This window comes from Rhipicephalus sanguineus, chromosome 1 (assembly GCF_013339695.2).
Source record: "Rhipicephalus sanguineus isolate Rsan-2018 chromosome 1, BIME_Rsan_1.4, whole genome shotgun sequence".
Classification (NCBI taxonomy): domain Eukaryota; kingdom Metazoa; phylum Arthropoda; class Arachnida; order Ixodida; family Ixodidae; genus Rhipicephalus; species Rhipicephalus sanguineus.
The window spans coordinates 230,344,484-230,358,091 of record NC_051176.1 but is presented as its reverse complement, the minus strand read 5'-3'; the positions used below and the strand labels follow the sequence as shown (position 1 = coordinate 230,358,091).

Genomic DNA, 13,608 nt, shown 5'->3' with positions numbered 1-13,608 from the left:
TAGGGCTATAGTGCCTACAAGATAGACAGTGTACGGTAGAGCCAGGGTTTGGTCTCTTTTCTGAAAGGAGGGGGGCCCTCCCAAACCATATGGAATGCTTCTATGTATGTTTCCAAGATGAAGTGGTGTTTCCAAGATGAAATTACCAGGCAAGGGGGACCAGGCTCCCCTTAAATGCTGGTGACCTTAAGTGCTGGCCCAGTAGAGGAAGTGTGGGTATTGTCATTGTGGGTTTGGTCCCCACCAACCGTTAGTTTTTTTTTTTTCACTTTAATTCCTTTTTCTCTTATCACATAATCACTACACATCAATCAAAACCTACAAATAATACCCCTTTGCGGAAAGTGTTTCAAGCAAGTTGTATACCAATACACACCACCTGTACTTCATAAAAAAATGGAAAGTGCTTGGTATTATGAAAAAAATAGTGCACTTATATTCCGTAGTAGTGGGCAAGTAATCGCACCTTATCTTCAACTGCCACCAATTTCTCATTCCTGATGTAGGTCTGCACATTTTATATCTAATGAAATGTACGGAAACACGAAGTTATACTTCAGGGTCACAGAAGCCATAACCACATTTATTATTCCGGTGAAAATAGACTATGCATAACCTTTGTAACAGCGATACATACAGCACTTGCTTGCTTAGCACACATGTTGACTGTGCACCTAAAAAGCTGCTATGGCTCCTCTTCGTTCTCCTTTAAATGAGTAGCAAAAAATCTTGTAGAATACTGGGGACTTGAAGTCAAATCGCGAAGGCGACAGAGAAGTATAAAACTAACATTTTTTTTTTTTTACATCACTACACTTTGCTGGTTTTTATATATTTGAAAAATATAGTGCAGTGTTCATTCAGTGTTACTTCTTAAATCACTCAAACTCGCACGGGGTTTTTCTTTCGGGGTGTAACTGAGATGGCATGATGCATGAGTAGGTGCTCCCTAAGCATTGACAGCTTAAAGAATTTAGTGCCACAGTAAACGCAGGCATGTCGTGCTTTCATTAGCTTGAGAAAGCCCTTGTGACGCATGCGCACATGCTCATCAATCTGGTAGCCGTGCTGAAACTTCATGCCGCACAGAGCACACAGGTAGTTGAGCGGCGTGTGCACACCGGAGCGACTCTTTGTGGACAGGGCAGACTTGCGCATTGGCTGTTGGGCAGGCAAGTCGCCAGCGATTTTCTGCAATTCTTTTATGAGGTCATCAAGCTCAAAAGACGTCACTGTATCGTCGCGTTCGCAAAGCGGCTTGCCTACGATACCAGCAAATAGCGGATAGAAGTCTCCGTCTTCCCAAACGTCGTGTTGCTGGATATGCGCAATGAGCAGATCGGCTGACGCGTACCGCATGGCGCAGAAAGCGCACGCAAACCGTAGCAACTTGACGTCTTCGGCAGCAGTATGACTGGCGTCCAGATGTTGCCGTAGGGCCAAATGTGACGCAAATCGCAAGGGGCAGAGGAAGCACTGCAGGCCAAAGTTCTCCGTGCTCTGAAGGATGCTGCACGGCTTTACGGCTGGATCCGGCACGCGCAGGTCGCCGGGTGCATGGCTCCAGGTGTGCACGCAAAGCAGAACATAGTGACTGAAGACGGCCTCACAGGTGGGGCACTTAAAGCGGCACTTGCAATGCTCCGGCACACGTCTTCGAGGGGTTAGCGCGGGGAACGTCTTCGGCGGAAGAAGAAATCGCACAGTCTTGCCGCTGGCCATTGTGGGCACACTGAATAGACGTTGGAACTGGAGCACTTTACGTCGTGTTTGCACAGTTCGAAATGACACGCTCCAGACAAGTCTCCGAACCAAACGTTCAAACGCACTAATGTCGCAGCGGTTCAAAACTAAAGCTGTCAAAACCGCCCGGTGTGAATTTGAAAATCAGCGAATAGGAAATGCCAGACAAACCTGCGTCGCCTGCGCTCCCTGCGCACCGAATGAAGTTACCGCCACTTATCACTTTTCAAATTGAACCACTACGGACCGCCGTTGAAACGTTTTGTGGAGGACGGGCGACGGGTAACTGAGGGCATGCATAGAGGGAGAGCAGGGAGAGGTTCTGACGTCAACCGTGACGCCGGAAGTTCACTCCACTCCGCGCCCGAGTGTCTCAATCAAGGAGGTTATATACTATTTCTTCTGGAGTGGAGGTGGCGCCCCCGTAAGTGAAGCCGGTCGCCGCCATATTGCAAAAGGAAAAACTCGGAAGCAGACGACGGAGTGCGCTCCGTTGCCCCGCCGTCGCAGTTGTCTTTGGGGACGGTGGCATGCTTTTGTAAAGCAGTTAAACATTTTACGAGGCCATGGCGACTTCGTGCGTCGCTTATGGCTGCACAAATCGCAATAAGAAGACGCCTGGGATCACTTTTCACGTGTAAGTGTCCTCACTTAGTTCGCTGACGATTGTCTGTTTTTCGTGCATGCTGTTAAACTGGAAACAATTTGAAAGGTGCGCATACATGTAATACATGCGTGCAGTTGTAGCGACGAAAATTTTACGCTTTAAATGTTCGCTGACACGACGTTGTACGTGACTTTTAAGTGTATACACGAAGTCGGTGCAGTCTAGCTGGACGTATACCGAGCAATATTGGTACGAGTAGGAAGTCAGAACGCCCTTAGAATTCCGAGCTTTCTGGTGTTTTCTTGCAAGACAAGACTGACGGCGTGCATGCATATTTATCCGGTGCATGGATATCGAATTTGATGGATGTTTATCGAGGGATTGGCAAACGCAACATTCCATGACGTGATTATCCGTGTTACATGTTTCCAAAAGACTGCGCGCAGCGTTCTACCTGGGAACGTGCCGGTCGAAGAAGTTGTTAGAGAGCTAAGGACGGTGACCAGCTCGACCATCTCTGACCACCTCTGCTCCATGTAAGACAATTTTATCTCTAAAATAAGGTGCCGCCCGTTTCATGGCCGATCCCCCGCGATGGGTTGCGCCAGGTTGCCAAGGAACAACCAACCAACCAACCACTACTAAGGTCAACTTGTTGGCTAGTTGGTAAAGCATGATGAAACGGGAAACAGCGCGGTAAACGACGACAAAGAAGGAACACACACACCACACCACACAGCGCTTCGTGTGGTGTGGTGTGTGTGTTCCTTCTTTGTCGTCGTTTACCGCGCTGTTTCCCGTTTCATCAACCAACCACCTCTGCTCTATTCACTTCGCAGAATACTGCTTCGACAGAACGGGACAGACGGCCTGGCAGTGTACCTACAATGTTTCCTGCTTTCCCAGCGCATCTACAAAAGCCTGTTAGTTTCTACCTCCTTGACGTAGCTTCAACACAAATAGTTACGAAAAGACGAAATTGCGGCAAAAGCAAGATGTAACTCTTTTGAAATCCGACCAAACCGAAACCGAAACACCGAAGGGCGCGGCTGCTTTACTTTTTTATGCGTCTAGTCTGAGAGGGTCCTCTTTTCTCTTCGTTGGATGGATGTGCTCCTCTCACTTTTCTCTCTATTTTATTACTATTCTTTTATTCCCTCCTTACCCCCACCCCTACAAGGCACTGCGCCGTGTCGCCTATAGGCAGACAGAAATTAGGTGCCTTTTTCCTTTCCTGAATAATAACCACTGAAGAAGAAGTGATGGCACACGTCGCCCACGTAGGTTAATGCTTGCGAATCCTCCTTCTGGCCAAATGTTCGCGTGATAGATGTGTGCTTATGTTAAGAGAATAAGTGCGTTCCACGTTAGCTTGTGGTTACCCCTTGAACACTGACGCCGTTACATCACAAAAACCCAGTTCCTAGTAACACATATGTAATTACAGTGTTCCAGCGCGCTCGATATACGAAGCACCCCTTCGACAACATATTATTCTGAAAGTCTGCAGCTGACAATGGTTGTATGACATAATTTGTTTCATAAACGAGAAGAGGCAACTGTTCGTGGGTTTAAAGCAGTTTCCATCTCATTTTTTGATTGTGGGACTGCAAACCAACGCGCGCGCCGCGCGTATTCCATTGCCGTCTATGGCGGTCGCGGCCTGTTTTTCCTCTAGCTACATGGCCGCCGGCGGCTTCACTTGCTCCCGTTGGCGGCGGCCGGGACTGCCACTCCAGAGGTTCTATAGAACCTCCTTGGTCTCAATCAAGGAGGTTTAAAAAAAATTCTGGAGTGGAAGCTCTCGCAACGCCTTGCCAGCACAAGTGAAGCCAGCTTTTGCCCACCAAAGAGCTCGGAAACATGCTCTTTTCTGGTGGTGCCTACTAAGAGATCAAATGGCTTTGATCTCTCAGTATAAATACTACGTTAATTATAGAATAAAGGATAGTTGCCGAATAAAGGTTGTTGCCGACAAAAGTAACCCGTCGAGTGGAGTATTGGCGATTGATCTCCAATAAAATTTGCCATGACTTTGAGGCTTACTGATGAAAACTAGTAACACAAAGACACGCTTGGAGCAGTATCTGACCCGTAGAAGTTGCCATATTAAACTCGTCTGGTGTGCGTGGAAAACGCTCGCTTTTCTTCGCCAAACGCAGATGATATATCGTGCCCCTACTAAGATGGCGGCCGCAGCCGCCATCTTTTGGTGGGCACGGCTTCACTCTCGCGCAATAATCGCCACTCCAGCAATTTTTTTTTAACCTCCTTGGTCTCAATAAGGAGCTTCATTAGTTTCCCTTGTAGGAGAGTGCATATGCGGTTACACCTTGGGTATGATGGCCGTTCAAAAATTGGCCGATGTACCAGATGTACTCTAAAAACTCACTTCACCATCGAAACCGAAAGTGAAGGTGTTGCTGTTGGCAGGTGTTTAAAATGGCCTCCGAGTTTGTTTGTTTTTTTTTATATCGTTTTGTTGGTTTTGTCCTCAGAAGCATCGGACCATACATCGGACGGACGACAAAACCATGCACAATACGTCCGAAGCCAAACCAACCCGGACGGACTGCTGCTGCCGCCGCCATCACATCATCACATCTGTACCAGGGGCTGTGAACGGATGGCCAAGCGCATCTGCAACGCACCGGTGCGAATACGGTTTTAGGTGTTCTCGTGTGCCTGGCAGCGTGTGAGCCGCTTTATTAAAAATGTCCAAAAAAAGTAGTGTCACATGTGTGAAGCCATCAGACCCTCCGTTCTTAAAGAAGCTTAAGGAGCGCGTCGGCTACAAAGAAGGCCCGTCAATCGATACGAAGGTGAGAAGTACAGTTGAGGACTCTCGAAGCATCCGTAATCGCGGATAACTGCTTTCTGCTGGCTCCTTGACAGAGGGAACACCGTCCTGTGGATGATGTAGACCCTGACCTCGATGACGAAAAGCCTGTCGTCGTCGTTCTCAAGGCGGGTGATTTGACTGCCGAGGAAGCTGAAATGCACAGTCAAAGAGAAGGTAATTGAACGCATATATGTTCTTTGTAAGTTGCATCTTTGGTAAGCAGCGTTATCAACATGCCCTTAAAAACTGACTCGGACGCTGCGATCGTACGCGCGATGCGCGGCATCCGAGCGTCGTTAAAACCATTGAGGAAACGCGAAGAATATCCCATTTGTTCAACATGCAATCATTGCTGGTCATGAATTTAGATTTCGGCTACAGAACTGCGCCGACAAAGAGCTGCATACGAACCGGCGCCTTGAAATTTTTAAAGCCGAGTGGCGGATATCGCATCGAACACTCGCCCTGCGTCAACAACCGCGCCGCTGGTCATTGGTAAATGCCGTGACGATGATCGGCCACTAACTTCCATCTGAGGTGTATGTTATTCTTAGCCATAAATCGTGACTGCAGAGAGCCACCAGTGCAGCCAGCTGTCAGGTTTTGCTTCATGCCAGGTTAGAAAAATGGCACCTATTAGATCAAGCATTTAAACTGTTAATTGCTTGATATGGCAGTTTTCTTGAAAGGGCTGCCCACCTAACTCTTCTCTTCTGTCAGCTATAACAGCTTACACAACTGAAGAACAGCCTCTGTGATGTATGTTTGTGTGTACACACAACAGAGTAGGACCTAACTTATACATTCCTCACTTCTATTTTTTCCTGCGTGTTACGTTTCTGGTGTTCAGTCCCAGCAAAGAATTCACAGACACATATATATCAGAACCCCCCGTCGTTCCCGCAAACGTTCCTGCCTGATGCTTTGTGAACTTTCACTGCGCTGGATGTGTTGAGGAAGTACGTCAGTAAGTTCAGCGATGTGGATTGCCACTAGGCCTTCCAAGTGCTCGAAAAGGGCCTGGTTCTGGCAGAGGTATGAAAGAAATGCCAGATCTCCATCAAGGACATATTTAAGCCATAAACTGATGAATATTCTGAGGTGGAGCTCTGTGCAGTGCATCTGTTTTATTAGTTTGACCGCATATGCACGTTATGTTACCTGTCTACTGCAGGTGGGTCCTCACCCCCCCTCCCTTCCAGTGAAAAACGTATTGCAGGGGTTCTGCTGTATAAAATCTATTTGTACCATGTGAGTGGAAACGACTCTTGTTTCTAACTTTTATAATACTTAACCAATTTTAATAAAACAGAAAATATGTTGTTCGGTACAATCATAGAATTTATTACATATGTTACTTATGTCATTGGAGGTATTGACACATGACCTCAGCAAAAGTTGTGAGTCTATATGTTATTCAGAACACATTTTCCAGGAGGCTGGTTGGGTTGCCATGGCCCCCTATAATGGCCTGCAAGGCATCCTGACGCCCAGTGATTTGTTCCTCTTGGGGCGGGTTTATCGCACAACACGTTTACAAAAAAATTGGAGAGTAATGGTGGTGCTTACATGAAAACAATTTTCCTACTGTAAGGAGCAAAAAGATTTTTGTTCCATTAAAATTGGCTAAGTATTACAAAAATTATAAACAATTCTTGATAGGGAGTTACTTTCCACCCACCCTGTATATGTATGTCATAAATGCTAGTTATATGCAATATTACAAATATGGTAAAGTTGCTCAAACCAGGTGTTGTGGTTGTCACTGAGCTATTTTTTAGAGTTTTTGAAATTTGTAAAATATTTTTATCACAGCATATGCCTTTTATGTTAATTCTTAAACCCTGGAAAAATAATATATTAAGATATACAATGTGAAAGTGATGTAATTTGAGTGGCACCGGAGCCCTTTGCAGGCAGTGCTGGGTTGTTGGCATAATCACATTGCAGGCCCTACATGGTGTGCTACAACTTATCAGGGTACCAGAAATTTCAGCTTCCCCGCTCATTTCCTCCTCGGTATAAATCACTAGAAAAGCCTCTGTAGAAACACCAAATTTATCAGTGAAAACCGTTTCCTGCAGTGTTTCAGTAATACCGTCATTAACACATTTTAACAACCCCTAATGCGGCAAAGAGTAATAAAGGTTCTCAATATCCATACTAAAAACTTTACGACCACTGCAGTCCTCCTCTGAAAGAAACTGAACGAAACTGATAAATGTGGTATTTCTATGGAGGCTTTTCTAGAAATTCTTTCCATGTATTTAAAGTTGACGCTGGTAGGTTGGAGAAAAGGGGTTTATGTGCAGAAATAAGGGATTTGTATTGGTTCAAAGGTTGCTCCGACTCTTAGTGATTTATACCTTAGCAAGGTTGACAAACGTTTAGAAAGCACCTTAGGTGATTCTATTCTTAAGGTTTTTCATTATGTGGACGATTACTTGATTTTTTGTAGTGGTGTGGAATTTGAATCCCTGGGTACCTCAGTGAGCGAAAAATTCGTATTATAAATGGAGAAGGGCTGAACTTTACGAAGGAGTTGCCTCAGAATAATGGAATACAATTTCTAGACATTTCCTTAAGGTTTCAGAAGAACCACATATGGTGGCAGTATTCTCCTAGATCTTCAAAACCGCTGTTAAACTTCTCGTCGAAGTATTCTAAGGTTGTAAAAAATGGTGTAGCCATGTCATGCCGTAAAGGGACTGACAACCGAGTTTTCTCGACCCAGTTTTTTACGGTGCAACAGAAAGCTCACCCTTCGTGGTGCTTGTAGCTGCAGCGGTTAATCCCAGAAGCTCGTGGTTATTTTATTAGCAGTATTTTTCTATCTGGAAAAGCCCCTGAACTGTACGTAGATGTCCTCCAGCAACGCTGTGAAGCGACAGCGATGCCGATAGCCCTCCTCGCATTATGCTCAAGGTTTTGCTTTCACAGGAGTGGATGAAACTGTGGTTAACCACCTTCATACTGACATTTTCGACCATTTTAAAATATAAAAAGGAGGTAAAATAAGTTTCCCGAACGCTCGCCGTCACGTGAGATCTCTTTACCACCTTGCGAGCTAGCCTCAGCGATTAGGTCCGGCAACGTGCGCCGGAGGTAATCTCGGAGGCTGCGAGGCCCTCTTCGTACTTTTCGAACACGTTGGCAGGTGCTGCTGGGCCCCCGGCTAACAACGTTCATGCTGCTACTCATGAGCATTGTGTCATACATCAAGCGAAGGCGGCGCCATTGTTCTGCTCAGTGCAAACGAATACATATCTGCACGTTTTAAGTTAGAAAAGATTATAATAAAAAGTGTGCTGTATTTCAATGCTAATATAGAGACAATTAATAGTGTACACAACACCAGTGAAAGGTCACGTGATAGGTACATGTGCACGTTCACTTTTTTGCCGTAATTTTGAGTGATGAAATGAAAATATTAATCCATGTTTAATAAGAAAAACAGGGTTCGTTTTAGACAATACAGTATAGCTTCCTTCTCTTAGTGGGGTTATCTCAATTCGTGTTCTGAGCGGTTGTCAGTCCCTTTAATCTTCCCTCACCAAGTCGTGTGAGCACAAAATGAGTGCCAACTTTAACGCACAGGTTACACGTCTTTTAGAGATAGGTTATCCTCGCATTGCAGTGGCCATTGTCGCTAAAGATTTTAAAATGTCCATTTTGTTAAGTCTGAGCATGGTCGCAGAAACCAATAGGAAGAAACGTGTTGGAGGTATTCCTTGCCTTCATTGCGTATTTCAGAGGCTAAAGAAAGTGGTAAGTAGATACGGCGTTGATGCTGTTTTTACGGCTGCCAATAAATTAGGTAAGATTTGTGCCACTGTGCAGAGAAAGAATAAGAGACTATTAGACAAGAAGCAGACTGACATTTGTTTCGTAAAACACACCAACAAATTCACTGATTGCCGTACAGGTTCCTTCTAGCTGCAGCCGCTTCTGCGTAAGACAGACGTGTCCCTGTGTTAACCAGAGACTATTGGAACATGAGAGATCGCTAACCGGACTCACCTTCTAATCTACCTTTACATTGTCGAGAATGTAAGTGCACACCAAAATTTGATGAATGTGCAGTTTTGTACCAGCACAGGAATGAAGAAGCGCATCTGATGGTTGAGGCATGGCACATCGATAATAGTGGTAGCACATGCGCGAGTCAACCGTTGATTAACTTGCATAAAGAAGAAATCAAATGTATTATATTAACAGTTATCTTTCACGTAGACCCACACGCATGCCGGATTGATAGGTTCGCCTATTGCCTAGGTTTGCACAGATAAGTTTTTGTGTCTTCTTTCTTTTCTGTCATTGTGTACCTTTGCAGTCGTTAGTCAGCATTTGTGGTGTCTTGACTTCTTTCTTGTGTCCGTGTTTGCACACCCTGTCTTTTAGAATGAATACTTACCAACTAGCTCAGCTCTCTGTTACTCTGCAGAATATTGTCTGTGAGGACAGTAATGTCCTTGGTGCCAACCAACATGCATCCCTGGCCTGTGTAATGAGGCTGCTTTTACCTGTGAGAACACTAGCAATTCTCAAAGACCAGTTTTGCAAATTGTCGTTCTCATAAACTCTACTAGGCTATCACACAGTCATTTATCATCGCCATTGATTGTTGCTTACGTGTGAAGTTTCAGATAATGGACCTTCTGATGGCAAGATAATGTTCAAGAAGCCAACAAAAAGGAAAGATGCCACCACTCCAACAGATGGGCAAGCGAAGAGGCTCAAGGAGGTTGACAAGAGCCGCCGCCAGCAAGTGAATTCAGTCAGAGACAACCGTCTTCTGTCTTTTGGTGATGATGAAGACGAGTGCTAATGGTGCACACAGATAAATGCTGGCATTGCGTGCGTTTGGCCAGCTTTTTTGGTTTACCAGTGTGTGTAATCATGAAGGTTGGTCACCGATACAGCGGACTGTAGCTGCTGCCAGCTGTTTACAGCATGTCCGTGTTAAATGTGCGTCATAAAAGTGTAGGGCACCGCTCTGTGATGCCTTTACACAATTGAAGGGACGACGTGCACACATAGTTTCGGTCCCTTGCGACCTTGCGCCATTTGCCACGTTTGTTGTACCCAATGTCTACAGATACGATGCATCAATGCAGGGGTGGATACAGCTATATTTTTTGACAGGGTGGTCAGCAAGCATGAGATAATGACGACAATGGAATCTTTAAATGCCAACTACAATGAAATTTTAACTGTGTAAAAAACACAGTTTGAGATGGTGTACCCTCACTATATAGAGGATCCTCCGTGCAAAGTGTTGAGAACCTTGCAAAAATATTTGTTTTCAATACCAAAAAAAGTCACAGTTTCGCCACAAAGGCGAAGCAATGAATGCGATAGCAAGAAATTAATGCTATACGAAGTGAGGCTCGCCAATGAATACTCTCAGTTTGAACAGCGCTCCTGTTGCGAAGGCGGCCGAAGCAGCGAAGGAAACTAGCGTGCTTCAAGTGTCGAGCTGTGACACTTGATAGTTCGCGCTCATCTTCTGTTTCTTCGTTTAGCAGCATCCCTTGAGCTCGAGTGACTTTCGTACACTCCGTAACATAAGAGCGGACATCACGGTGAAAGCTTGAAACATTCCTCTTCCCCTCACTACGAGAAAACCGCGCGAGCAGACAGCGGAAGGGCAAGGTTCTCCCTGCGCAAATATAAGAAGGAGCGAGCGAGCTCGCCGACGACTTTTAAATGCGCCCGTCGCGCTCCTAACGCCATCTCGCTGGTAATGAAGAAACGCTTATTATCGCCTGCCGTCTCTGAGTCCGTCCAGTGGTAAAGGGTGTGTATATAACGCTCGCCGTTAGCTACCTGGAGGATTTGCGTTTCGTGGCGTAGTGGCTAGCGCCACTCGCTGCGGAGCAAGAGGTCCCTGGTTCGATTCCGCGCTTCGGAAGCATTTTTTCTGAATTACTTTTCTTTGGGGCTTTTATATATATATACATACTTATACATATACGGTGCATGACGGCGGTGACGGCAAAATCCAGCCGAGACTGTCCATATAATTGCTTATCGCAATAAAATGAAAAGTATGCTGCCATTACTACTTGCCAAAAGTAACGTACAGGCTGAAATGCACGGCTTGGCATGGCCTTCGAGACTAGGCAGCACTTATGGCTGCCATGGTAAGCTGTAAAGTCTTGCTGGTACTTGCGTCGTAGTGATGCCAACTAGGTACACGTGTCTGCTCAGAGGCTGTTTAGAGGCTGCTAAAACAAGAAAACTGTACCATTAACAGCCCTGTAGCTTCACCAGGACTGTTTCAGCAGTATACTACTCTCTTTTTAATAAACTTAGCCATCATGAAATTCTGTTATATATGTTGATCTTCAGTTTTGCGAAAATGTGCACACAATTGCAACAGCCTACTGTTATGATCGGCCTGCCTGGCTTGGCGCCGCTTTGACGCATGAGACGTTGCGGCTAAGACTACCCTGATTTCTTCCGGGTCAGCGGTTCCAGAGATGCCCCAAGAGCGGCGACAACACGGAAGGTCGTTCGTCTAACATTCTCGGGTTGTCTGCGGCCCTCGTAAAACCCTTTGGGCACGCCTGACCGACTGACAGTTTAGGAAGAGTTGTTGGCCGTCGAGGCGGCTTGCTTTGTCGTCAAGGTGCCCCGGACAAAGGACCCAGCGTTTGGGAACCGTCTGCGGATGCATTTCCCACGTTCTCCGTGGCGCCTTGTTGCCGCTGTTTCCACCACGTGGCCTGCCTGGCGCCGCATACCCATCATTGCAACAGACTACGAAATTGACTTCCACGTAAGACTCAAACGTCTTCGTGCTGTGCCGTGTGTGCGCGGTGGGCAGTGTTTTTCCCTCGCCATGGGACGGACTGGACGTGCCTCTTTCTCCTTTCGTGGGTTAGGAAGGAGGCGGCGTTTCACCTTCCCCTTTTGGGGGCGGAAGTGAAGATGGAAATTTTCATTGGACTATCCTGGCCTCCATTGTTTTTCCTACAGGGAACTCTGGGAAGACCAGGACATAAAATGCGAGCGCCGATGCGCTCCCGACGAGCTCTCACAAGTTCTCTCAACCTCTCACGAGCTCCGAGAGCTTCCATGATGCTAATCCCATCATGTAGCAACACGCTACCTGTAAATAATGTAATAAACGTCAACTGTTAACAGCTCCGGGCTCCTCTCCTCGTCATCTCCCCGGGACTCTGGCTGGCTCCGGTCCTCTGGGCAGACCCCCGACTACATCACTACATATAGTGTTCTGAGGGAAAGAATGCTGTTTATTTTCTCTTGGGATGTAAACGGATCATATGTACATTAAGAAACCATGTCCATAATTGTGATCCTCCAGTGATACAGCTATACGGAAGACCCACTCAAGTTTCTCCACCGACGCCAGCGCTTGCCATTCCCTACCGGAGAAAACGAACTTCTGCCGCATGGCACGACTCCTCCACTCCCCTTGGTTCTAACGCATTTGCGAAGCTCGCATCGCACATGAAAAGTCCCTCGTTCTGCGATGTCGCCCTGACGAGGGACTGATAGATATTGCTGCATTGTTAACTGTGACAATGGCCACGCAAACGCGAAGGCGTTGACCCCACCAGTGAAATTCTACCAATTCCAAAATAGATGACACCAAGAAGCAGACAGGCATGGCTACTGAAGTGCACTGAACAATGTAAACAAATTTTGCTGCATGCGCTACCATTGCATGGTCGGAGTTCACATGTGCAGAGAAAATGAGTATGCACGAAGCATTGAACATAACCAGAGTTCATTCCTGCTTCACAACTGCACTGATTAATCGAGTTGCTGGGTGATACACGTCCGCATCTTGACTGTGCCGCCAGTGAAGCAGAAATTACTACAGTGCGTTTAACTTCCGTGTTTTAACCAATAATAAAAATTTACGAAGCTATATACAGTGCGGTGCGGAGCCAACTTACACATTTCAAATTGTTGATGAAGCCACTGATGCTAATCTCGCAAGCCATTGATGACGAAGTTGCAGCGATTTATGAGGACCTACGGAGGCGAGTGTGCAACTTCAAGAAGCGTCTGCAGCAATGCAGTGATGTAAAAGGCCATCTGCCAGATGTAGTTTTCAGGAAATGACCTTGTAATTGGTCGTAAATGAATGACATACTTGGTCCTATTTATAGACTTACCTATTTTTTCCCTGCATCCATATAGAATGTATGACAACTTGAAATAGAACGTTGATGAAAACCAACAGATAATGGTACAGGGGACATTAATTGTTCTGTTTTAACTGTATTGTAGTAGTAATTGTGATGTAAATGTGAAGCAAGTAACGTGGACGATTGAATGAATGAATAAACTTTATTTAAAATTCGTCCGCCAGTTTTCTACGAAATGACTTTTTCAACGGTCTTGTCGTCCACTTTACTTCTTTTTTTTACACATTTAT

General features: G+C 45.8%; 2 protein-coding genes across 3 annotated transcripts; one reads left to right on the top strand and one right to left on the bottom strand.

Moving 5' to 3' along the window:
- Positions 1-562: 562 nt before the first annotated feature.
- LOC119373952 (replication initiator 1) lies at positions 563-2,010 on the bottom strand. Its single transcript, XM_037644017.2, has one exon. It carries the CDS (start codon positions 1,720-1,722, stop codon positions 883-885), a length of 840 nt encoding a protein of 279 aa, XP_037499945.1. The 5' UTR covers positions 1,723-2,010; the 3' UTR covers positions 563-882.
- A 2,872-nt stretch (positions 2,011-4,882) lies between these two features.
- LOC119373944 (uncharacterized protein KIAA1143 homolog) lies at positions 4,883-10,105 on the top strand. 2 transcript variants are annotated; one of them, XM_049420114.1, is made up of 3 exons: positions 4,883-5,172; positions 5,246-5,366; positions 9,839-10,105. In XM_049420114.1, the coding sequence occupies exons 1-3, from the start codon at positions 5,065-5,067 to the stop codon at positions 10,018-10,020; spliced, it is 411 nt and encodes a 136-aa protein (XP_049276071.1). In that variant the 5' UTR covers positions 4,883-5,064; the 3' UTR covers positions 10,021-10,105. The 2 variants fall into 2 exon arrangements, with proteins under 2 accessions (XP_049276071.1, XP_037499935.1); XM_037644007.2 differs by having other exon boundaries at positions 4,889-5,172; positions 9,833-10,105.
- The last annotated feature ends 3,503 nt before the right edge of the window (positions 10,106-13,608 follow it).